Source organism: Maniola jurtina, chromosome 10, assembly GCF_905333055.1.
Source record: "Maniola jurtina chromosome 10, ilManJurt1.1, whole genome shotgun sequence".
In the NCBI taxonomy this organism is placed as follows: domain Eukaryota; kingdom Metazoa; phylum Arthropoda; class Insecta; order Lepidoptera; family Nymphalidae; genus Maniola; species Maniola jurtina.
The window spans coordinates 3,442,163-3,470,053 of NC_060038.1; the positions used below are offsets into that span (position 1 = coordinate 3,442,163).

The following is a 27,891-nucleotide window of genomic DNA, read 5'->3' on the forward strand; positions in this document are numbered from 1 at the left end:
GTTAGAAATTCTGCGCAAGGAAATTAAAACAATACGGATTCTATCGAAATGACATGTTTTTTAACCCCCGACCCAAATAGAGTAGTGTTATAAGTTTGACGTGTGTATCTGTGTATCTGTCTGTGGCATCGTAGCTCCTACACTAATGAACCGATTTCAATTAAGTTTTTTTGTTTGAAAGGTGGCTTACTCGAAAGTGTTCTTTGCTATAATCCAAGAAAATCGGTTAAGCCGTTTGAAAGTTCTCAGCTCTTTTCTAGTTACTGTAACCTTCACTTGTCGGGGGTGTTATAAATTTTTAATTTACACTTGTTGTATATGTGATGTAAGAACAAAAATGTCAAATTGACTGAATAGGTTCAGTTCATGTCAGATTAAAGTTAGGCAACAGTTAGGGTTACATTTTTAATTAGTAAGTACCTACCTATTTAATTTATAAAACTGTCAGTTAATGGCTTTATGAAAAGACAAACTGTTTTAATCGATTGTTAAAATTGTATTCAAGAAATAATTTATCTTAGTTTTACAGTTCGAACTTGTAAGGTTTCCTACTAGCGATGTACTCCTTCACTCCAGGCAAGGATCTGATCTTCTTCAAAAGGGCCGCAGTATGAGGATACTTTCTTTCGATCTCTTCACCCAGGAATAAGTTAGTAGCTTCCACAATTCCCACGAATATGAAGTCTGCCCAGGTTAACTGAAAAGATAAATTTTAATGTACTTAAATATAGAATAAATTTTTAATGCAATTAATAAGTACCTACCACATGCTTTAACGGTGAAGGAAACATAGTGAGGAAGCCTGCATGCCTAAGAGTTCTCCATTATGCTTTCAAAAGTATGTAAAGTCTGCCAACCCGCACTAGGCCATCGTGGCGGACTATGGCCTAAACCTTTCTTATTCTGAGTGAAGACAGGTGCTCAGTAGTGCGCCAGCGACGTGTTGATAATCAATCATGAAGATGAAGCGACAATCCTTAGATTACCAAAATCAAAAAAATTAAAAAATCATACCTTTCCACCAAAGAATCCATTGTTCTTCTGCAATTCTTTTTCGAATCTAGAGAAGAAATAGTCGACGGTCTCTTCCAATATTTCCTTTTTAAGGGCTTGCTTCCTGGTTAAATCTGTTTCCTTGATATAAGCTAATACCTCTGAAAACAATACTTATATCAATTTTATGAAGTAGCTGTACTAGTTGATGCCCGCAACTGCGTCCGTGTTGACAAAAGAATAAGCTATCTCTTCTCTAAATTCAGTTCAGTCATTGTGGTATGAAGGAGTAACAAACATCCTTTCACATTTATAATTTGAGTTAAAAATTAGGATAGTTAATTTTATAGTAACTTCAAAGTTTACATTGTTCAGAAGTAATAAATTATGTAGATACATACACATAAGTGTAGTCCATATTAGACCATTCATAAAACTTAACCGGTATAGACTTTGTAGGTTTTCAATATTGAAGAATGTACACCGAGAAATCCGGGAACGCATCTCTAACTTTTCGGGCCAGCTTGCAGCCAGTTTCAATATCACTTGCTTTGACGGTGAAGGAAAACATCGTAAGGAAACTTAACTAGCATATTCACAAAGGGTGTGAAGTCTGTCAAACCAGACTATAGCCAAACCCTTCTCATTCTTAGTTCACCCGTGCTCAGTAGTGAGCCGGTGATGGGTTGATGATGATGACACCGATATTTTTTTTTATTAAAAAAGAATATTAGCCATTTTAAATGACTAATATTCCCCTTTCCTCTCCAACTAAGCGTCAGGCTTGTGCTAGGAGTAGGTACGACAAATAGTGCAACGGGCGGGGTTTGAACCGTCGACCTTTTCGGTTTTCAGTCCACTCCTTTACCGGTTGAACTATTGAGGCTCATGATAAATGATAAATAATAATCAATATATTCAACTTACTTTGCCAGAAATCGTAAATGCTGTAGACTACAGCATCCAACAAAGCTTGCTCCCAAGGATCAGAGGGTACCAAGTTGATTTTAGTAGCCACGTAGCGAGCGATTGCTAGCGACTGGTTGATTGTACGGTTACCCTCTTCGTATAATGGTAATTGGCCATATGGCAAAGCTGGAATAGAATCAATAAATCAAAATATTGAAGAACCTGTAGTTCACCTGAGGTTCAGATAGCAATTAGAGAGACCTACTTTAACACTACTCAGACTAAAACGAGACAGATTTAGATATGACTCTGATATAAATCTCCTTCGTTATAACCCCCACGCTCTATTAACCTCAGCCACAGAGTTTATCTTTTATTTTATTCAGAAAAAAGTTGCAAACAAGCCCTTGACTGCAATCTCACCTGGTGGTAAGTGATGATACAGTCTAAGATGGCAGTGGGCTAACCTGAAAGGGGGTGGCAGTTTTTACTATACCCATACCACTTTGGAACACGTCCGATAGACCGAAATTCAATAAAAATAAGTTCCATAAGTGCAGTAGTTACTTCGTCTGTACAAGTAAAGTTAATTTAAACTATTTAATATTTAAAAAACTCACATTCTTTCAAATCTTTCATAGGCCAGTTCTTATGCTCGTACCGGACATCTTCGAACTTTTCTTTCCCATAGTGCAAGATATATCTTATGGACTCTGCAATGCCATTTATGTCGAAATAATGTAATTTCTTTGCCATTTCGCTGGACCACTGATCGTGATAATTAGTGAGTAATTATGGCCGAAAAATGGTTGGAAGACGCTCTTTATAGTTTCTCTTTATCACATTGTATTGGTACTTAAAAATGATATCGGACTCATTCGGCATTGTGCGTTTAATAAAATTTATTAATATTTTTAAAACCCCATATTGAAAATTTCGTGAAGCTCATAATTTGAAACTATAAATACTATAACTTTGATATTTGAATATGTAGGTACTGTTTGAGTCTTTACTCTTAATTCATCATGAAATAGAAGCACCATTAGATACAACTTCTACGATAGAAAATTCCGAAAGTAGATCTCAATATCTAGATTTTTTATTTTAATCGGAAACCGTACCTGGTTACTTTTTGATTATTATGATGGAGTTTACATTTTTATACAGATTGACAAACATAACATATGTTACATTTTATTTCAATAAAAAGTAAAAGTAGACAAACATGAGATAATACTGTTATGTTCAGGTACTTATCTAAAAAAATTATGTGCCAGTAGTTTGACTCTTTATCAATATACATTGATAAGGAGTCAAAGGTCAAATCATATTATTATGTTTGCTTTCAACATAATATTTATCGTTTAATATTACAAGGTTAAGAAATAATATAACGGTCGTTCACCTGATGTTCTATAAAAAAAAAATCCAGGTAAGTATATAAAATATTTTCTGTGGTTTTTTAAAGATCACTATTTTAACTGTATATTTTAGTTAATAAAAATATTTGTTCCGTTAAATTAACATGCTCATATTAACTGTACCTAATATAAAATGCAACTCCTCAATATTATGAAATTAGGTTGCATAAGCATGAAATTGGAAGAAAGGTGTTACGAAATTCTGTAGGTTAGACTAAATGACAGCAACAAATTCAAAAATTGTCTAAAAACACAAAAACACCGTTTTGTAGTAATTTTACTTATTTTGAATTTGGAATTAAGTACTGAAACGTATTAAGCTCTCGTAAATGCAAACTAAAGCTCTATAAAGACTGAGATGTAGTTTTCCGTGAACTTGCACATTTCCCGTAGTAATAAAGTGTTTCCTTAGGCGCAACAAACTACGGGGCCGTAAATTACTAGGGGTTTCTCTTGTCACCGCAGTTTTACGGAGAGGTCACAAATGCAGCGGAAAATCTAAATTTTCAAAAAACCCGTCAAGTGCGAGTCGGACTCGTACACGAAGGATTCCGTATCATCGTATAAAAGATTACATTTTGTACTTTTTAAGTTTTGAAAATTTGCATGGCAGCCATTTTGAAATTTGCCATCTTGGTTGCTTATTATTTGTTGTTAGAGTGGCAATAGAAATACACATTCTGTGATGTGAAAAGTGGAAAAGGACCTTGTTCATTTGCCTGGTCCTGCCGCGGTCACCACTTAAGAGGGGTCTCTCCGTCACTCGCTAGTCGTTCCATACAAACGTAGTTCGTCTCTAACCAATCATACTCAATGGGATTTTGTAGAAACGTTCCGGAAACTAATATCTATGCCTGAGGTTTTCCAAATTTCTGTTGAAATATTCGGTTTCAAAGTTACGCGGTCTTAAAAATTCACATACAAATCTTTGAGCCCCTGTAATTTTAAAACTACATATTTTTAGAAAAATCTAAAACATCTCAGGCACAGATATTAGTTTCTAGAATATGTCTGCAAAATTTCATGGACTTTGGTTGCTTAGTATTCAAATGAAATTGGGGCTACGATTGTAGACGAAATACTGACCGCACTCCTATATAGCCAACCTAATGTTAAAATAAAAAGACTTGTTCCTAACAATAAGTGTGTTTTTATTTCAATCTCCATAGAATAAAAGCTATTGTGGTCAAGCGTGTGCCTGTAGTGAGTAAAGAAAGGTATTTTAACGCTGAAACTGAGACCGCACCCGATTTCTTTCACCGCAACCTTAGGTGAGTGGAAAAGGACCTTGTTTATTTGCCTGGTCCTGCCGCGGTCACTACTTAACTAGGACGGGAGTAGGACTAAGTAATTGGACGCGAAATACTGACCGCACTCCTATAACCAACCTAATGATAAAATCTATATTAAGTATATTACGTAATTTAAGCTGTAACACTTTGCGAATAAAACCTTTACTTTTTACCCAACTGCGGCAAAGCCAAAAGGAAGGGTTATGATTTTAGCAGTCTATGTATGTATGTGGGTATGTATGTTTGTGTCCAGATTGTGTGTGTTCCACCGTAGCGCCTAAACTACTGGGCCGATTTTGATGAATGAGGTGTCAATCGATTCGTTGTAAAAGTCCGGGTGACATAGGCTACACTTTATATGAAAAAATTGACCTAACGGATATTACATGAAAAAAAGAGGGGGTCTCCAAAAAATTTTTTTTTTGCTATTGTATCGAGTGGGATGTCAAATGAAAGAGGAAAAATTCTGAGTTCATAAATGTTAATGTACTACAACATTAAAATATACCAAGCGATAGAAAAACAATTTTACTAGGTAGGTATAATATTTCAGCGTTTATTAAGACGATCGCAGTCGGGTTTTAGTTTTCAACTTTATCTTGTTGTTCTGAATGTTATGAACGTAAATAGAAGCCGTTGCTTCTATTCGTTATTATTTCTGTTGCCGTATGATTCTGTTCGGCCTTAAACGCCGACACATCTTAACTCCTACAACGTTGGTTACATTATTTAAGATTGATTGTTAGATTACCTTCAAGCGGTTTTCTTTCTTGGCTCAAGTCCATAATGCGAAGATTGCAGCGCCCGAAGCAACGCTGGAAGGCTAGCAATAAATTACTCACATACTACCATGTAGAGGATGTCCACAATTCAGTAGGAACACGACGACGAAGGAGGTTCTCCCCATACTCAATCTGTACGTACCTAACTTAAATACACGATACTTTTTAGAGTTGCGTACTAAACCTCCGCTGTCCGTCCGTCCGCTAACTGTCAGCAGGCTCTATTTCGTGAATAGTAATAGATACATTACCGACCGCTGGACCGATGACCTGAAGAAGGTGGCGGGGAGCGGGTGGATGAGGAAGGCGGAGGACCGTGTTTGGTGGCGCGCTCTTGGAAAGGCCTATGTCCAGCAGTGGACGCATACAGGCTGATGGAATGGAAAAAATAGATACATTATCGCTTTTTGTTTGAAAATTTACAACTAGACGGCCTTAAGACCCGTGGTTACGTAATAAGAGGCACATTACATAAGTGGCTGTACAAGATTTATTTATTGCCTGCCTCCCTGCAATGCCTCGAGGCACCACAATCTTCAATTATGGACCAGAGCCAAGAAATAAGAGCACAACGGACGTTATCCACGAATCAATCTTTGGAACACCAATAGCTCAACTGTAAAAGCTCTGAATGAAAACTAAAAGAACATTTATAGCCTCGATAGCTCAAGAGCGGACTGAAATCTGAAAGGTCACCGGTTCAAACCCCATCGGTTGCATTATTGTAGTAACTACTCTTAGCACAAGCTTTACGCTTGATTTCCAATCAGCGAAAGAGGAATATTTGCTATAGCAAGAATTGCTTGAAAAATTGCCTATGTAAGCGCATTATTAAACGCGATAGTACCTACCTAAAATACGGGCCTAACCTAGGCCTCGTACATTACACTAATGTTCGACTGCTACTATTCTGTCTGGGGCACACACAAGATGAATGTCGTTTGCAAAGTGTCAAAAACATTAAACGGATGTAAAATCAACCATTTTTCAACCCTCGCCACATGACGTGTGGTCAGAATTTCTGCGCCAAAGTTAGAGTGAGCGTACATTAGAGACTTTTTGCTCGTTTGTCAAGTTCTTTAGCTGAATCAAAAAGTTATTCCAAAATATTAAAATCTAATCTGCCCCGATCCCTTTAATCCTCCCTACTAAGCTACTTGTTCCCTCTAATCTCTCTTTCCCCAGTCGAGTTTTTCGTTTCTCTTATGTAAATTCTACCTGTGAAACCTTGTTATTAGCTATCTATTTACTTTTTTCTGTAAGTTGTAAGTTTTCCTTGTAAAGGTGGATGTTATAGGGATATTATGTTTGCATAGTTTGAATAAAGAGCTTCCGGTCAAACGCGTAAATTTTTGCTTGAGCCTAGCATGTTGACCGTTGGTAAATTAAGAAATTTCCCCTTCCGGGAATCGAACCCGAGACCTACCGTTTGTAAGACCACAGCACTTACCACTTTGCCAGGGAAATCATCAAAAATAAAAGAGGAAGTCCTCTATTCCAAGAATAAATGTAATAAAATCATCTTTACTAATTCAAAGATTTAATACATTAAAATTTCAAACTACACAGACAATACCTGTCTTACAGTCTTACGTTACTCTTTGTGCATATTACATTGGGATGCTGTACAAAATCCATTTTCCTTAAGAAATGTGATCCCACTTTCTTTAGCGCGCGCTTTAGACGTGGCACGTTACTTTCATCAGGGGCGATCAAATATGCACCCCTGTTACACTATCTTACACCATCTAAGCTCTACCTACTCGTACTACTGAAACAAGCGTAATACTAACATAGTGGTTTGTTCTGTTACATTGCTGCTTTTTTGAGTTATTATTTGACTTTGATACGGCGTACCTGGCGTAGTAGCCTGAGAGAGCGGCAACGCATTGGAGGTTCCTCTGGTACTGTAAATGCTCATGGGCTGCGGTAATCACTTAACATCAGGTGACCCGCCTGCTCGTTTGCTCACTATTTTAATTTTTTTTAAAGTGGCGAGTGTTTGAGTGGTATTAAGGTTTGATTGCCTGCTGGAGCAATTTGAAAGGTAATGATTTCTTATCTTTGGGTTGGTCTAGTGAAAAGTTTCGGCCGTGGCTAGTTACCACTCTATCGGCAAAATTGTGTCCCCAAGCGGTTTAGCATTCGGGTACAATGCCGCGTACAAACAAATTAGGGGGATTTCGTCTGTGATGGCGTTTGCTGGCGCGCGTGCTGTGCTTGTTTGGAGTGTTTTTTTTTGTTAAGTGTAGCTGGTTTTTGTGTTAGTCGGTGTTTTTTGGTGGTGGAACTGACTGGGAAGCGCTCTAGGGAGGCACCGCGCGTGTGTCGGCGGGCGCCGGCGCAGACGGAGTCCATACTTGTATAAATTCAATAACTTGAAAATATCTACACACTTGACATTGGCTAATCAGAGTAAAGCCAGATTTAAAGAAAAAAAAAACAAATCAGGGCTATTTAATAAACAATTATGCATATAGTGACTACACGCCTTCTTCTATCTTAACTGCATCCTCGCTTATCACCATAATATGAGAGTTCAGTCAACAGCTAACTAATCATTGTAACCCAAGACCTCCCTGTTATAAGACCACAGTGCCAGAATGAACTAGAGTAAGGAAACTCACGGTTTGATCTTGAAATCATATCTCTCAAATACTAGGCTAGGAGTGAGCTGAAATCGGTTATAACAAAGGTACCTAGTCATTTCATAGCCTACCTTAAAGTTTACTTAAATTAAAACATATCTATTCTACCTAGCGTCAAATGTACGTAACATTTGACGCCTGACAATGTAGATAAAGCCTCGACGTTTTGTTTCAACTGTTGTGAACTGTGACAGCGCTCAAAAAAATACGTTAATGGACGTTACCTAAGTAACTTCCTACGTCATACAAACTCCTCATTGCAAGTTAAAGTGTTGTGCAACGATCTTATCGATAATACGTTTGCCACCTCAAAAGTGAGGGATTTGTTGAATGGTGACAATGTATGGGACGCGGCTATTGTCCGCGTGTAAACGGTGCTTGACGGTTGAAAAGGGGCACTTATATTGTTCGGTGTGATGACTTTAAACATTCCATATCCCGTTCACTTTGTCTGGGTTTGATTGGGTTTACACATTTTTAAAGGTGTAGGGTTATATTTTTTTATTAGGTATAGTTATTATTAATTAATTTAAGTCAATGTAAGTTTATGTGATTGTTATGTAATATGTTATACTTGTTATTGTGCCAAATAAAAATTATCTTTAAAAAAATATCTTGTTACAGGATTTTTCCTGTTTTTTTTCGGGTTATATTAAACGATAATCAATCAATCAGCCTGTTTGCGTCCATTGCTGGGCATAGACCTTCCCAAGAGCGCGGCACCACGCACGATTCTCCACCTTCCTCATCTACCTACTTCTCGCTATTTTCTTAAGGTCGTCAGTCCAGCGGGTATGGAGGTCGTCCCACACTGCGCTCGCTGATACGTGGTCTCCACTCCATAACAGACTGATTGATTGAATGCCAATTTGTAAAACAATTTGTAACATTTCCATCCCCAATTTGACCACATCTTTAATAAGCAAACATAAACAGTGGTCTACACTGTTGTAATGTACGGAACATTTGTTAAATTGACCGCACCGCTCATTTACAAGCTGATATAAAACAAATGAACGTGACAAACGTGAGTGAATTCCCATTTTGTACCGAATTGCGGTGAGCGTGACGTTATCCGTGGACCCGCACCGCTGTCCCTACCAAGCTTTGATATGCCATTTTATTTATTTTTACAACCTTTTTAACGACTTCCCTGTCGCAGTATTAAGCGCTGTTGTGTTCCTATTAGTAGAGGTCCTGGGTTCGATTACCGACAGGGGTTTGGAATTTTATAATTTTTTAAACTGGTCTGGTCTGGTGGGAGGCTTCGGCCGTGGCTAGACCACCCTACTGGTAGAAGCGTGCTGCCAAGCGGTTTAGCATTCCGGCACAATGCCGTGTAGAAACCAAAGGGGTATGGGTTTAATAAAAACTGCCATACTCTTCCGGGTTAGCCCGCTTCCATCTTAGACTACATATCACTTATTATCAGGTGAGATTGCAGGCAAGGGTTAACTTGTATCCGAATAAATAAATAATAATAACAAACCAGCTTCATATATTTTTACAAAAGATTAAATAAATGATTAAACGGCAAAATCACAACATAACTAGCGGTTCACCCTGAAACATTTCGCGTTCCACGTGTTCGGATCTGCGTCATGGGTACTATCACCGTCTATCAACACGATAATTATTGTACAAAGACAAAAAAAAACCAAATCAGTCCAGGGGACCAGTTTGAGTAATCGGGGAACATACATAAAAAAAGATTCCGACGAATTGAGAACCTCCTGCTTTTTTGAAGTCGGTTAAAAAATTGCGTGAAAAAATCAGGCAGATGTACTTTCTGTAAGCTCATAGTATAACACAAATAAACGTGACAAACGTGAGTGAATTCTTGTACAGTGTCACCATCTTATCTTCTCTCTTATCTAAATATGAAGGTACTGTATATAATATAATTTATTATGATATTATTTTGAACATCCTAGGTACTCAACTCATATTTAGCAAATAAACAAACATCATTTCATAACTTCTCCACTCCATGAAGGCATCATCTAGTCAAATTATAAAGGTGAATGCTCATTTAACGGCAAATTGCAATGGACGTGACATAATCCCCGCCGTGACCGCTGTCGCTTTCAGTAACACTCGTAAAGTCTCGTTGGTCGTGACACCCCCGTGCACAATGTCAGAGCTTTTTGGGGTTATCTCATTTAACATTGCTCTTTTAAGGGCAGGTTTAGACTTACCTACTACATAACCAAGAGACAAAAAATCAAGAAATAGGTTGCGAGTTGTCATAGTTTTTTTTGATTTAGATTTGTTTCTTCATTGTTATTGAAGTGTATCTGTTTGTTAGCTAATATCATAAATTCGCAAGTGTGTCCGTCTGTTAATCTGTCTTTCTATCCATCTTTTTGTCGCTGACAAAAGGTACGGAAATAGCTTGCATCCCAGAGTCAGACATAGTCTAACTTTTATCCCGAAAAATCAAAAAATTCTCACTGGGTTAAACCTAACTCCTCCACTCGAGGAAGGCATTATCTAGTCAAATTATAAAGGTGAATGCTTATTTAACGGCAAATTGCAATGGACGTGACATAATCCCGCCGTGACCGCTGTCGCTTTCAGTAACACTCGTAAAGTCTCGTTGGTCGTGACACCCCCGTGCACAATGTCAGAGCTTTTTGGGGTTATCTCATTTAACATTGCTCTTTTAAGGGCAGGTTTAGACTTACCTACTACATAACCAAGAGACAAAAATCAAGAAATAGGTTGTGAATTGTCATAGTTTTTGTTTAGATTCAGATTTGTTTCTTCATTGTTATTGAAGTGTATCTGTTTGTTAGCTAATATCATAAATTCGCAAGTGTGTCCGTCTGTCAATCTGTCTTTCTATCCATCTTTTCGTCGCTGACAAAAGGTACGGAAATAGCTTGCATCCCAGAGTCAGACATAGTCTAACTTTTATGCCGAAAAATCAAAAAATTCTCACTGGTTTAAACCTAACTCCTCCACTCCATAAAGGCATCATCTAGTCAAATTATAAAAGTGAATGCTCATTTAACGGCAAATTGCAATGGACGTGACATAATCCCCGCCGTGACCGCTGTCGCTTTCAGTAACACTCGCAAAGTCTCGTTGGTCGTGACACCCCCGTGCACAATGTCAGGTTTCAGTCTAACTTTTTGAGGTTATCTCTTTTAAGGGCATGTTTAGACTTACCCACTGCATAGTTAAGAAACAAAAAAATAAGGAAAAGGTTTTATTTAGATTTAGATTTTTTCTTCAAAAACGGCATGCACAACGGCATGTCTAACCCCAGCTTTACAACGAACAGCGGAGTCCATTACTGGCACTAATGGACGGAATATGGCGTATGGAATAAAAAAACTTCACGTGATACATTTTATTTATGAAGCGGAATGATGATATCCAGCACTTTGAAGTTTATGTACAGCTTTTTTATCGGTTTTAAGACTGAAATGTGGAAATTTTTCCTATTAAAAAAGGAGTTTGAGAAAACTGAGTTTTCATGATGAGTAGGTAAGTATACTTTTAATAGTACTAGTACTTAACTAGTAAATTGGTTATCAGTAGATTTTGTTACTGAAGTGGTGGTAATCTAGTCACTAAGACGTCGGCCTCTTATTCGGAAGGTGGTTCGATCTTGGGCTCCTAGGATTACGTCTTATTATTCGGAGTCAGGTATGTGCTTTTCAAGATATTGGATATACGGCAAAGGAAAATATCGCGAGGCATCTGCATGCCTGAGAGTTCTCCATAACGTTCTCAAAGATGTGTAGAGGCTGCCAATCCAATAGACTTTCACTACTGGAGATACATTTCTTGTAGGAACTTCCACATGCCGTGGTCTTGTGCCGCCTGGATCCAGCAGCTTTTTTTTTAATTATATAGACTAGCGCTTGGCTGCAATCAGACCTGCTAGCAAGTGATGATGCAGCCTAAGACGGAGCGCGCTTGCCTAGAAGTTGCGTATACACTCTTGACTTGAAGGTACCCATATTATAGCTGGAAGGGAAAACTGATGCCGGAAGGGCGTTCCATATCCTAGCGGTTCGGATTAGAAAAGAGGAAGCAAATCGCTTCGTAGGTGTTCGAGTAATTTCGACTACGTATGGATGCAGAACCACCACCAGATGTCGTCTTGTCTAGCTAGTGGGAAGTTTGCCGACGCTGGTCTTTTCGGTGCGAGGATACCACTGTAGTGCCTACCTTAGGACCCTAACGTCATACGTCTAACATGTGTCCCACTCATTGTCACTTCAGCTTCGCAACCCGTTGAGCTAGAACGACTACTCAGTACTCTGGTTCTTCTACTGATTTTCTCATTTCTGTTTTGAGCGTAGAAAAACTCCGAGCATAGCTGTCTCCGTGCATCGCCCGCTGAGCTGACTTTTAAACGTAACGTATATTTAACTAAGATTAAATGTCCAGGAAATTAGCATTCGGCTAAAATAATATATCACCAACCCGAAACCGAGGTCCGAACGACCCAAATTGCATCGTTAAGCTGCGAAATGTTTAATGATATCTACATTTATTAAATCTCTTGGTGGACTTTTTAAACAAGTTGACCTGACCCGGCTTCACTCAGACAAAGTTACAGAAAGATTTCTTTTTTGGGAGTCTACTTTAATGAGGAAAAAGTATGTAGGTATGCATGTCTTTACTTATACTCTACTTTATTGCACCACAAAACACAAATGACAGTCAACTTAAAACGTCATAATATATTAACTAACGGTACAAAAATCGTCATTTTTTAACGGCACGGAATCAAATGTGAGTCACACTCGCACTTGCCCTCAAGTGCGAGTGTGACTCACATTTGATCTGTTTTTTTTTTTAGTATTTGACCCCTGAGATATTGAATAGCAAAATTCCTTTATATATAAAAAAAATCTAAATTACTGCTCTACAAACACAATACAATCATCTCGGATATCTTTCACAGAAAATTTCTAAAGAAAAACATGATATTCGATTCCGATATTCCGAGTTTATTACTACATTTGGCAGCCCTCCACTGTGCAATTAAGTGTAACTATTGCGCGAGTAATAACACCGAGATTTTCTTGGTAATAAAATGAAATTTGTGAAAGAACTGGTGCCCAGCTATACATTCGGGGAGGCGTGTCGATAGCTCTCTGCGGATTTATGTCAAATTACCTAGCCTATAGCCCATCGACCTCGTTTGGGAAGCTCTGGTGCAAATAACAAGAAGTAAGGTGGTATATCTAGCTTATTTATTTGAATATCGTATGTAGTTGTAAAAGCTGTGGTAGCTTAGTGGGTAGAACGTCCGCCTCCTTATCGGAGGTCGAGGGTTCAACCCTGGGCACAGACCACTAACTTTTCAGTTATGTGCGTTTTAAGCAATTAAATATCACTTGCTTTAACGGTGAAGGAAAACATCGTGAGGAAACCTGCATGCCTCAAATGTTCTCCATGTTCTCAAAGGTGTGTGAAGTCTGCCAATCCGCATTGGGCCAGCGTGGCAGACTATGGCCTAAAACCCTTCTCATTCTGAGAGGAGACCCGTACTCAGTAGTGGGGCGGAAATGGGTTGATCATGTAGTTGTATTTTATCGTATGAGATTGATTCTACATAATGTAATTTTATCACGCATGATTTAAGTCCTATAACTGATAATAATGGGAAGAATCAACGAGACGTTGATCACAGAATGCAGCAACATTCAAGAGTGTAATAGAAATCATAATTACAACCAAAATAATTGTTCGCGTCACGAAGAATAGATGTATTCCTACCAACCTTCTTTAGTCTGGTACGAAGAAGAAAAAGAAGAATTTTTCGTAAGCCAACTTACAAAAGGTTTCAAGATTTCTTTTGCAGAATGTACCTACCTACCTAGTTATTATAAAACCTTTTCTAAGCTAATAATAAAATTTATAGCTACCTATTCGAAAGCTCTGTGTAGGTATGGATAAAAACGTCGAATTGTATAAATAATACTTGTAAACTTTCATAAGCTTGTAACTTACACCCGCCTAAATATGCCGAAATTCCCTTTTTCATTTATTACGGAGGAAGGACAATGATTTATGTAATACCTACGCCTTAGGTTTTATTGCCTCAAGTCCGAGGGAATTCCTTTTTGGAGTTTTCATAAAGTTTCTTTTCTTTCCCTATTATGCTTCGCTTGCGCGGTCATTGATATACATATTTTGCATAAACAGCCAATATACACGGGGAGAAATGAAAAGGGAAAAAGGCTAACTTGGCGATATTGTGGAAGCATTGTACGAAATGATATATGATGACTAGGAACAAGGTAACACAGAATTTGCAACTTTTAGCCGGTTTAGATGGATTTTCTTGTGTAATCTTTCCATTTTGTTGGATCGACTTTGTACCTAGATCTCTAGGTACGATATGTACAGTATTTTTTTTTAAATCGTGCTGGAATAAAAGTAAGTTAACAAGTTATATTGAACTTTAACAAATCTATCCGTTGGTGAAAACTTAACGAAAATCTATAAATCTATACATAGATATGAAGTTTGAGATACAACAGATAGACAAAACTTGGCAGGACTTATATGAAAGTGATGATAATTTCATAGATAGGTTGGTTTTATATGAAAGTTATGATAATTTCATAGATCGCCTGAAAATAAGTAACAGACAATCAGTACGAAGGCACAGAGAACCGATACAACCCAACCCATCAATTTGTCTGACCATAGTGCCCATACCACATAGTGAGTTACCACTAAAACAGAAATTAACAAAATATAGCTTTAAGGATTAAAAAATGATTTACAGTAGGTCCAAATTCTTCTCGCTTTCATAAACAGTCGTCGGGTATTAAAAATATGTTTCCGCCTTAAATCATTTACGAAAGGATCTCCTAATACGAATATGCGAGTGTGCCAGCATGCGAGCATTATAAAAACGAATTTCCTCTTCAGTGGAAATAAAACAACGCCTGAAGGTGGGTGGAAGCAATTTGCTATAAATCCACAGTAGATGGAAATGTTTGAAGGCGTTTTTAGGTGTGGCTGCCATTGTATCGTAGCTAGGGAGCTGGTGGCAACATTAGTAATATTTTTTATTCAATACAAGTTAGCCCTTGACTGCAATCTCACTTGGTGATAAGTGATAATGCAGTCTAATATGGAAGCGGCGTAAGCTAAAAGGGATATGGCAGTTTTTATTAAACCCATACTCTTTTGGTTTATACTAAATTCGCAACTGAGCACGGATCCTTTTCAGAATGTTTTGGCCCGAGTCCGCCACGCAAGCCACATGTGGATTGGCAAATTTCATATACCTTTGAGAATATTTGGAGAGTTTTCAGGCATGCAGGTTTCCTCACGACCTCACATACGTTGAATGATTTTTAATAGCTTAAAGCGCAAATAACTCCGAATAGTTAGAAGTGCGTGCCCCAGATCGAGCTACTTAGGAATAGGAGGTGGACGTCTTAACCACTGAGTTATCACGGCTCTTTAAATATCTACTCGGTAGATACACCAATAATATTTCTGCCACCGGCTCTTAAGTTATCAGGAATAATAGCCTAGTACTTCAGGGTGGCAATTGGAGGGAGTGTGATGTTGAAACAATTTCTGTCTTCCATATTTGGGATAGTTTGCTTTGATGTGAATCGCGCTAGTAAATATGCTTTTTGAGGTTATGAAGATTGATGAAGATTATCCAAAGCTATTTAGATATCGCCTGTGCGTGGAATTTCCATTTTCCTGTGAAACTGTACGTGGGCGCTTTATCGGTAAGGGTAGTGTAAAATAATCTTCAGCTCGCTGGATATGCAATCCAACATCGCTTTTAAGCCTCAATAGTTCAACGGTTAAGGAACGGACCGAATTTCGAAAGGTTAACATTTCAAACCTTACCCTTGCACTATTTTCGTACCTATTATCAGGTACAAGCTTTACGCTTAGTTGGAGGGAAAAGGGGAATATTTTTCATGTTTAAAATGGCTAAGAATCTGTAAAAAAACCCTTAAGATGGTAGCGGGAAGTTTCTCGATGAGAAAGGCTACGAACCGTCTAGTGGCGCACTTTTGAAAGTAATGTGGGCACATACAGGCTAATGATGAGGATGCTAATGTGGAACTAGACATTTTTCCATAGCTCATAGGTAGTTTGAAAGTACCATAAGGATTTTTTCCTTAATTGCTTAGACAATTCGACTCTTTAATCCACAAAAGAGTGCTTAGACACGAATGGCAAAAGGTGGAGAGAGTGGAAGTACTAGGAAAATGTGGAAAGGCAAGGAACAAGAGGTGTAGTGCTAGGATGACGACAACTCTAAGTTATAAGTGCAATTCGAATTATTAATACTTGTAACAAGCGTGATAGGGTTATCTTGTTCCACCTTGGAGTGTTCAATTCATCCCAATGTTGGACCCATGTCGCGCTGAGACAAAAAAATAGATCTTTATGAATCCGGGGAGGCTGTGAACGCTTGCTTTGTTTAAAGCATCTTTCTATTTCGTAGCAGGCACACAGATAAATTAAATAGCAAAGTAAAAATAAAGTTATACTATTGACTGCAACCGCGTTGTGGAATAACCCCCAGGTCAGTTAAATGTAGTATCATTAAAACATTTCCCAACTTAACGACGCTATAATAGCGAGCTTGGACCGCGGTTTTCGTCGGTGATAAATATTTTACCCGGGTACAATTTTCTCCAAATGTTAATCTTAATTAAATAAACATTATCAAGTTTACCCATGCGGCTTTGTAACAATTGCAGGAGTGCGGGACTGAAACCATTGTGTGGAATCGGTTGGTATACCTAGTTTGTATAGATTACTAGCCGATGCCCGCGGCTTCGCCCGCGTGGATTTAGGTTTTTTGAAATCCCGTGGGAACTCTTTGATTTTCCGGGATAAAAAGTAGCCTATGCGCTAATCCTGGATATTATCTATCTCTATCCTAAATTTCAGCCAAATCCGTCCAGAAGTTTTTGCGTGAAGGAGTAACAAACATACACACACACATACACATATACACACAAACTTTCGCCTTTATAATAATATACTAGCTGATGCCCGCGACTTCGTTCGCGTGGATGTAGTTTTTTAAAAATCCCGTGGGAACTCTTTGATTTTCCGGGATAAAAAGTAGCCTATGTGCTAATCCAGAGTATAGTCTATCTCCATTCTCAGCCCAATCCGTCCAGTAGTTTTAGCGTGAAGGAGTAACAAACATACACACACACACACACACACACACATTCAAACTTTCGCCTTTATAATATTAGTGTGATGTGATTAGTGTGATTATTATACAAGGTGTAACCCAGAACGCTAGCAAAAATGAAGGCAGGTGATACTAATGATGATCATTGATAACGTGCCATAAAAAAAACACGATTTAAAAAAACTATTGGTACATTGTACCCGTGCAATGCCGGAAGTCACTAGTACCTTACTAAAATTTTGAAACATTACGTACCTATTCAAAACTTTTTTTTACTTCAGATCATTGCATCTTTGAAGTTTGAATAAGTATTGTATGTACAATTTCGTTAGTCTGAAAACTTAAATAAAATTCCATTTCCATAAATTACAATGTACGATGAGGTCGAATAATGTGCGTAGTTGAGATGCAAATGGGGTCTATTCCCAAAATGCCTCGTAACAAGGTCAGATGGCTGGTAGGCTGAACCTACTTAGATTTAGGAGGTCACTTATTACAATATTGCCATTTCTGAAGTTGTTTCTATGCTGCTAGAATTTGTTTGATATAAAATTATTCAAGGTATTTCATGTCCATACTAACATTATAGATGTGAATGTATGTCTGTCTATCTGTCTGCTGCCTTTTACCTTTTCACAGCCCATCCGCTTTCAATTTTTGATACCCGGACTTCATCCATGGTTTTCAAAAATCCCGTCGGAACCCTTTGATTTTCCGTGATAAAAAGCCTATCTTTGCGTCTTTAAATATATCCATACACAAAATCACATCGATCCGTCGCTCCGTTTCGGCATGATTGAAGGACAAACCAACAAACAATACCTGCAACTTGTATATAATAGCATAAATGGATAAGCTCTCATGAAAGCTATTACCGGGATAAAAGTATGTCCGTCCCAAGAATGTCAGCTAACTCTGAGGCAAATGTCAAAATCAGTTGAACGGATGGGCCATGAAAGCTAGCAGACAGACAGACACTTTCCTATTTATAGGTAGTGATGCTGATTAAACTGGTGTATGATCGGTGTTCGTATAACTTTCTCCGTTTTAGAAAATAATATGATTTGCAATAAAATGACGACGCTTCAAACAAGTGCGAACGAGTAGGTACGGTAATACTACAGTAAATCGTTCAATTGAAATCGTCATTAAATAAACGTGACTTGTACTTTTACCGCTAACTCTACACAACGACCGACAGTGCAATAGGCATTATGACTGATTTTCATTTTTATGTAAGGCCGCGATTCCACCTGGAAGTTTTACTCACGTAAATAGCTTGTGTTATTAATAAAATGTACTTATAAGAGTCACTCGCGTAAGCATTAGTTCTGTCGTGAGTCAATGACGTAAGATACTAACGTGAGTAAAACTTACGGGTGTAATCGCTGTCTAATACCTACTAGATGAAGTCCGTGACTTCATTCGCGAAAGTTTTGCTTGTTAAAAATCCCTTGGGAAACTCATTGATTTTCCGGGATAAGAAATAGCCTTTATCCGTATAAGGGATGCAAGCCACCAAATAAGTAGATGATTATCGCAACGTCGTTGACGTGGATGTAGGGATTTTAAAAATCCCGTGGGAACTTTTTCATTTTCCGGGATAATAGGTAACTTGCCTATATTCTTCCGAGGGATGCAAGCTATCTCTGCACCAAATTCAGAGAATGGATGGGCCGTGAAAAGCTAGTAGACGGACAGACACAGTTTCACATTTACAATATTACTTAGTAGGTAAGTTTAATGTCGTTTTGACCTGTGATAGTTACCTCCTGAATAAAGTTTTCGAAAAATTAATAGGAGCTAGGTAGGTACTTAACTGAAAATACCACTGACCTGGTTACACTGTTTTTCATATCAAAGCCGCCACTAACATAATACATTATTATCTCAGTCGAAAGGTAAGAATTCCTATATTAAAATAATAATTTCTCAACCCAAATGTGTAGCCCGATGTCTGCGGTTTGTGGTTATAACAACTGCGACATTTTGGCAAGAATACTACACTTTTAATGTAAACTTTAACTCTATAAAAATAAGAATCAAAATTGAGTATCCCTGAAATCAAACGTACGAGTTGAAAACTACAAAATTTTACCATAGCTTGCAATTTTCGATGGCATTATTGCAAGGGCGTAAAGTTCAATTTATTTCAAAATAAAACGCTAACCATACAGCTATTATGGGTCTTTGTCTTTAAAATGGTGCATTTTGTGTTAAAAGAATTCCCTTTGCGTAGTTTCAAATTGCCGGTAATTGTTGTAAGGAGTACACACATAGATACTAATTATTATTAAACTCGAAAAAGGAAAGGAAACTCGCTTCCACACATAGGTACCTAACAGCTGCCTTACCTTTTGTCGTTCCGTTTGAGAGGAATTTATATAGGAACTATCTTTACTGGAGTAATTCTAGGAGACCTAGGCGTCTCGGTGAGATAGGTGCCGCGTTTTGAGTATCTAACGACAATTGAGAACGTTAAAAATATCGCAGGCATACATTTTAGTCCAACAAGTAATAAGAAAGGAACCCTCATAGGCGAAAATCTGATTGATAAGATAATTGCTCAGAAAAAATTAAGTATCCTATATTTTTAGATACACACAATTTAGTTAGGTCACTTATTTATGTAACGCAAACTATTTTAATACCTAACTAAAATTACATAATATTATCATATGAATAGGTATCTAATATATCTCGTAATACGTAATTATGCGTCCCCTGTAGATCAAGTGAGCATTGCACCGGGTTGCAATTTATAGTTGTTTATATATTTTATTTATAAGGAAAGTAAAAGTGATCTAACAGCTTACTACTCGGACCATAATCGAACAACTACCGGTTAGACATCCTCTTCCTCCTTTTATGTCATTTTAAAGCTTCAGTCAAACCGAGGTGATTCTCGCGCGGGATGCGGAATGCGAATAAGCCTTCCTACTTACCCTATATCATACAAGTGTAAATTAAAAATTTATAGCACCCCCGACAAGTGAAGGTTACAGTAACTAGAAAAGAGTTGATAACTTTCAAACGGCTGAACCGATTTTCTTGGATTATAGCTAAGAACACTCTCGATCAAGCCACCTTTCAAACAAAAAAAACTAAATTAAAATCAGTTCATTAGTTTAGGAGCTACGATGCCACAGACAGATACACAGATACACATGTCAAACTTATAACCCCTCTTTTTTCGGTCGGGGGTTAAAACTATACTATAGATAGGTATATGCTACCTACCCTATACATGTTAGTACCTATATTATATGCGTCTACCCGTGCCAATTAGAACCGGTATGTATAGTACGCGACAGGTCGAGATGGCAATGGGGACGCCCCGCATACCCGCATAGCCGCCCGCTAACCCGGTGCGGGATAGCGCAGGTGACGTGCGGGTGTGCCTTGCCTTGCCTTGACCTGTCCCTTACATAGGATAGGTATGTGCATGTAAGTAAGCGCGCTAAAACCTACACCTCATCATTGCTTTTTTAAGCAAAATTGTCGCCAAGCGCAATGCGTCAATATTAGAAAATCACACTTCACACTAATATTATAAAGCCGAAAGTTTGTATGTGTGTGTGTGTGTGTGTGTGTGTGTGTGTGTGTGTGTGTGTGTGTGTGTATGTGTATGTTTGTTACTCCTTCACGCAAAAACTACTGGACGGATTGGGCTGAAATTTAGAATGGAGATAGATTATACTCTGGATTAGCACATAGGCTACTTTTTATCCCGGAAAATCAAAGAGTTCCCACGGGATTTTTAAAAAACTACATCCACGCGAACGAAGTTTCAGGCAACAGCTAGTCGTCCATATAATAAAGACCCGCATACAAGGGTTTAAATTTGTATGGCGGCCATTTTGAAATTATCATTATTTGTTGTTATAACGGCAATAAAAATACACACTGTGACAATTTAAATTCTCTACTTATTACGGTTCATGAGATACAGACACGCTGGCAGATAGACAGACGGGCGGACAGACAGCGGAGGCTTAGTAACAAGGCCTCTTTACCACTTCGGGTACGCAACCCTAACAATTAAAAATCGTTGACGCAATCGGCACAAGCGAACCGATTCGCGGGATTCGCCTCAATTTGACCGAACCTCAAGGCACAGCCACCGGGTAGACTTATCGTTAGCAAACTGTTGACTTTTCTAGAGATAAGGACCTACCTATCAGGTTTTTCTTTTTTTATTGAAAATGTTACAAAAATTTAAAACTAGCCTTATCTCATAGTCAAACACGCTGGCAAAGTGCGGATTGGCAGAATTCTCACAACTTTTTGAAAACATCATTCTCAAACAAATATGTGTTTAATGGAAAGGGATCAAAACCCTCAGCAATGGGGAATGCGACGCAAAGCCAGAACCAAAGATTTTTAGGGTTCCGTATCTCAAAAGGAAAAACGGAACCCTTATAGGATCACTTTGTTGTCTGTCTGTCTGTCTGTCCGTCGTGTTTATCAAGAAACCTATAGGGTACTTCCCGTTGACCTAAAATCATGAAATTTGGTAGGTGGTAGGTCTTTTAGCACAAGTACAGGAATAAATCTGAAAACCCCGAATTTGTGGTTACATCATTTAAAAAAAATTAAAATGTGTTCCAATTTTCAAAATAAGATAACTATACCAAGTGGGGTATCATATGAAAGGGATTTACCTGTACATCCTAAAACAGATTTATTTATTTTTATGTATAATAGTTTTTGATCTATCGTGCAAAATGTTGAAAAAAATACCCGAGTACGGAACCCTCAGTGCGCGAGTCTGACTCGCACTTGGCCGGTTTTTTTTTTGGGGTTTTCCTACCAATGGTTTATAATTTCCTAGACTATAATCTAAACTGCATAATATCGACCGATGCCAATATCCTAAGGAATTAGCTCCGTCTACCTGGCAACCGTAATAGACTTGAGATTGAATTCTATGCTCCAGTGCAAGTCGTCGGATGTATGCACCAAAGCCTATAGGATTACTAACATCTCGGCCTCAAACGTGATCTTGACGAAGCAATTGATTGATTGTCCCTCAACAATGTTTCTGAACATGACGTGCTGTTGTGGCTTTTTTCTAACGGTATTTTTCTGAGGCAAAACTAAACCTAACTAAAATGATTATTAATTAATTTGAGAAAATATAATTAATTGAGTATAGCTACTTTAATTTTCATTAGTTTACTTAAACGGTAAACAAGCACCTAGCTTATGGCTGAAATGCGTAATAGGCGCATCACACTAATATTATAAAGGCGAAAGTTTGTATGTGTGTGTGTGTGTGTGTGTATGTTTGTTACTCCTTCACGCAAAAACTACTGGACGGATTAGGCTCAAATTTAGAATGGAGATAGATTATACCCTGGATCAGCACATAGGCTGCTTTTTATCCCGGAAAATCAAAGCGTTCCCGCGGGATTTTTCAAAAACCTACATCCACGCGAACGAAGTCGCGGGCATCAGCTAGTTAAGTATATACGCGGTCCATACCTACAACCTACAACCCTAATGTTACCGCGAATTGACAATGAAACCATGATGCAAGTTACCTATTTTATCACATCACACTATCACACTAATATTATAAAGCCGAAAGTTTGTATGTGTGTGTGTGTGTGTGTGTGTGTGTGTGTGTGTGTGTGTGTGTGTGTGTGTGTGTATGTTTGTTACTCCTTCACGCAAAAACCACTGGACGGATTTGGCTGAAATTTAGAATGGAGATAGATAATATCCTAGATTAGCACATAGGCTACTTTTTATCTCGGAAAATCATAGAGTTCCCACGGGATTTCAAAAAACCTAAATCCACGCGGGCGAAGTCGCGGGCATCGGCTAGTTAATAATATATAACACTCCCAAAGAATCATTTTATACCATTTGGCTCACGTGAAATATATAGATAAGCTACGTTTTTCATGACGTCAATAATATGATTAGGTACAGAGAATCTCTTCAGCGAATGCGATTAGAAACCATTCAAAACCGTACAATGTTAAAACTATTTTAAAATGACATGCTTCTAACGCGTCATAATGCTCCACACACGAAGATTTAAAATTAGATAGGAAGGTATAACGCGTACAATCTGAGAAAAGACTCACCATATTAATTGTATTGTATACAGGGTGTAACCAGGACGCTAGCAAAAACAAAGACAGTGATAGTAGTATTGATTACTGATAAGACACCATTAAAAAACTATGAAAAAAAAAATTTGAAATCCTGTATTTTTAAAAGTTCATAATATATTGCAAATAGAACATCTAACTGACGCTAGAGATCAACGAACGTTCCGTAAATAGGTCACTCGAAGTCAATGTCGCGTCGTAGGTGGGGCATTGACCTGAGTTATGTACGCCATTAAATGAGGGTTTGAGAAATACTAAATCACTTAAACTACAAGATGCAAATGGTTATTAGCATTGGATTGTGTTAAGGTGATATAATAATAACACTAAGTTTTTCGTTCTGATTACACCTGTATGTCAACTGACATTTGAAAGATAAAAGGTTAGCAAGGAAATAGAATCAGTTTAACAGGGCTCTCTCCGTCACTCGCTTCATACAATCGTAGTTCCAATTTCATTTAAATATTAAGCAACCAAAGTCCATGAAATTTTGCAGACATATTCTAGAAACTAATTTCTGTGTCTGTGGTGTTTTAGATTTTTCTAAAAATATCTAGTTTCAAAATTACAGGGGCTCAAAGATTTGTATGTAAATTTTTAAGACCGCGTAACTTTGAAACCGAATATTTTAACAGAAATCTGGAAAACCACAGACATAGATATTAGTTTCTAGAATATGTCTGCAAAATTTCATGGACTTTGGTTGCTTGATATTCAAATGAAATTGGAACTACGTTTGTATGAAGCGAGTGACGGAGAGACCCCTCTTAACTACTTTCTGTACGATATTACTATACATCAATCAATACCTATTGAACTGGAAAGTAAATTATGACAAACTTTTCTAGTTAAAGAATGTCTGCTTTTGGCAACAACAAAAAGAAAAAGAGAACAAACAGTTTATGGCAGACTTTTATTAAAGTCCGGAGTCAAAGTAAAAACAATAAATAAAGTAGGGCATCCATTTCGAGTGGTATCATTTTTATTTTTCTTGAGCATTTCCAGAGAAGCTTAGAAAATAAAATGGTCTGGATCTACATTTCCAGATGTTCGACTTTTTTATCGATTACAAATTATTAGTGTTTGATTAAAGTCTCATTTTTAGGATTCCGTACACGAAGAGTGCCGACGGGACCCTATTACTAAGCCTAAGCTATCCATCCGTCCATCCGTCTGTCTGTCAACGGGTTTTATCTCGTGAACCGTAATAAGTAGTTAGAGAGTTGAAATTATTACAGAATGTGTATTTCTATAGTAAAGGCAAATAATAAAAATGGAAAAATTGCCGCCTTGAAAATTAAAAAAAATAATTAAAAAGTTATTTCTTTTACGATGGAACGGAATCTTTCGTGTGCGAATCCTTGATTCGCACTTAACCAATTTTTTAGAAAATCGCTGTCAATCAAGAGAGCAGCGAGAAGTTCATTAGAGTTAGCTTAAAGGGGTCTCTCCGTCACTCGCTCCATACAAACGTAGTTCGTCTCTCATTGGAATACTAACCAATTATACTCAATGGAATTTTGTAGAAACGTTCCGAGAACTAATATCTATGCCTGTGGTTTTCCAGATTTCCGTTAAAATATTCGGTATCAAAGTTACGCGGTCTTAAAAATTCACATACAAATCTTTGAGCCCCTGTAATTTTAAAACTACATATTTTTTGAAAAATCTAAAACATCACAGGCACAGATATTAGTTTCTAGAATATGTCTGCAAAATTTCATGGACTTGGTTGCTTAATATTCAAATGAAATCAGGGCTACGATTGTATGGATTAAGTGATGAAGAGAGCCCTGTTAAAAATTGGTATTGATGATAAAACGCGATTGTACAGTTAAAGCAAAGATAGGCGATATAATGATACGGTTGTGTATTTTGAAAATTTCCGACTCAATACTCGATAGGAAAATTCGTTAGCGTGACCTAGAACCGTATTGGATCCAATATCCATTTCGCCTTAGATGTTTCATCACACGAGGAGTGGTTGGCAGAGCTCTCGACAATCTCATCTTTGGAAAGATTAATCGTTACCGCACGATGCTTCGAACACTGATGCTGAATTGGGGGCGATATGAGATTTTTGGTTCTGCTACTATATTGATACTGTCTTATTTATCGTTATTTATTTACTCAAGCTATTTGTTTGTTGAATGAATGAAGTATATTTACTTTATTGTACACCAAAAAAGAAATGCAATCAAACAATAAAATAAACTTAAAACTGAAATAAAAATATGTACAATTTGGCGGCCTGATCGCTTTGAAACGATTTCTACCAGGTAACCAAATTGTGGATTATTGAATGAGTATTGAGTTTAATTTCTATATTCATACAGTTACAAGAAAATCGGTTCAGCCGTTTGATAGTTATCATCTCTTTTCTTGTTACTGTAACCTTCATTTGCCGGGGGTGTAAATGGGGTGTAAACAAGTGTAAATTTTTAATTTACACTTGTTATCTTAGGGATTGCGAATAAAAATTTTGTACGTTTTAGAGATTTTTCGTCTTCTTTTTGAGTCTTCTCCTGCAAGCAAATAGATACTAAAGTATTGTTCTGATTTTTTTAAATAAGACTTTAGATTAACAGTCTACATCTAGAACATTTTTCATTTGGAACTAGTAAATCGTAGGTACGCACATTATCTCAAATGAAAATGAGATTTTTAATTTAGATCCCCCAGTGCGATGCGATCTTTAATTAAAAGTACTTTGGATGATTTGCGATTCAGATGATAAGAACATCAGCCGTTTTAAAATTATGATTATAAACTTAGGAAAACTCTCGATGGTAATAATACTATTATATTAAAACGCTCTACGACTTAGTTTTATAGAGCATAACTATTTTTCGTTTACACATTTGAATCTACCTAAAATGGGTTTGATAAATTCCGGCATATGGGCATGTGGACCTAAAAAGTAATTATTTAGAAATTGAGATAAGATCAGATACCTACCTAAAAATTTATTCTGAAATTAGAAATGATTTTATAATTGCTGTGTGATTTTTTGCACAACTATAGAATAACTCCTGGAGAGTGACATATTAAGCTACTTTTCATCCCAGAAAATTAAAGAGTTCCAACGGTATTTAAAAAAAACTAAATCCACGTGAACAAAGTCGTGGGCATCAGTTAGTTCACAATCAGTGGCGTGCAGATCATAGAAGCATATAAGCACTGCTTACCCTAATTGAACTAGCGCAATAATATTTTTTTAATATGACTAGTAACGTGAAGATTATAGAGGCATAAAAACACTGCTTACCCTAGGTGAAATAAGCACAATGCTCATTTTTCCATATTACAGGTGGCGTGCAGGCCATAGAGACATAAAAGAGGAACGAATGCCTAACCTGACTTAGGATCCTACGCACACCACTGTTCACAATAATTATTATAAGACCTGTAAGGCAGATAATTCTGCTTAATGCTTCAGTTCGAAGCTGAAGCTTGCCCAAGGGATCAGCATAGTCTCTATGACTTTACGAACAGTCGGACGAAGTTGTTGCTTTTTGTTTTAGTAATTTCACTTTAATTCAAGGCGCGTATTTTGGAAACTGCCATGATATTAATTAATCCCAACGGTAACACACCGTCCTGTGGCGGGAGGAATTAACTTCCAAAAATCCACTGTCTCCTCATTTATGATTCCTTTCGACTCCACAAAATAAATTAAAGCGTTTATGGTGGGGGCACGAAACAACCGGTTCAAATAATCATTGTAAGATTGATGTTATTAAAACTCAAAAGATCTCATACAATTAATATTTAGTGTTCATCTATGAAAATTCACACTAATATTATAAAGGCGAAAGTTTGTATGTGTGAGTGTATGTTTGATAGCTACTCCTTCACGCAAAAACTACTAGACGGATTTGGCTGAAATTTGGAATGGAGATAGATAATATCCTGGATTAGCACATAGGCTACTTTTTATCCCGGAAAATCAAAGAGTTCCCACGGAATTTTGAAAAACCTAAATCCACGCGGGAGAAGTCGCGGGCATCGGCTAGTATTAGATATAATCTAGACTAGAAAAACAGCCACAACCATGCGCCCTAGTTTCGCTGGGGGTAGAGGAAATGTAGACTTCATCATACGTTGCAACCGTCAAAAACCAGAGGGATGAATGAGGCGTTCAAAATATGTCTATGGTGCCTTCGAGTACATGTCGCACCGTTTATTTTTGGACTTTATGATGCCCTCTACTTCATCCGCAAAGGTTTAGGTTTTTAAAAAAAAGCCGTGGGAACTCTTTGATTTCCCTGAACAAAATATCGCAGTAATCTCTAGGCTTTTAACAGGGCTCTCTCCGTCACTTACTCCATACAATCGTAGTTCCAATTTCATTTGAATATTAAGCAACCAAAGTCCATGAAATTTTGCAGACATATTTTAGAAACTAATATATGTGCCTGTGGTGTTTTAGATTTTTCTAAAAATACGTAGTTTCAAAATTACAGGAGCTCAAAGATTTGTATGTGAATTTTTAAGACCGCGTAACTTTGAAATCGAATATTTTAATAGAAATCTAGAAAACCACAGACAT

At 37.5% G+C, this 27,891-nt stretch overlaps 1 protein-coding gene across 1 annotated transcript; it reads right to left on the reverse strand.

Annotated features, from left to right (window-relative positions):
- Positions 1 to 481: 481 nt before the first annotated feature.
- Positions 482 to 3,038, reverse strand: LOC123868651 (glutathione S-transferase-like). The gene is made up of 4 exons (XM_045911181.1): positions 2,523 to 3,038; positions 1,921 to 2,088; positions 1,015 to 1,154; positions 482 to 697 (listed from the first exon to the last, which is right to left on the reverse strand). Exons 1-4 carry the CDS (start codon positions 2,656 to 2,658, stop codon positions 524 to 526), a joined length of 618 nt encoding a protein of 205 aa, XP_045767137.1. The 5' UTR covers positions 2,659 to 3,038; the 3' UTR covers positions 482 to 523.
- Between the last annotated feature and the right edge of the window lie 24,853 nt (positions 3,039 to 27,891).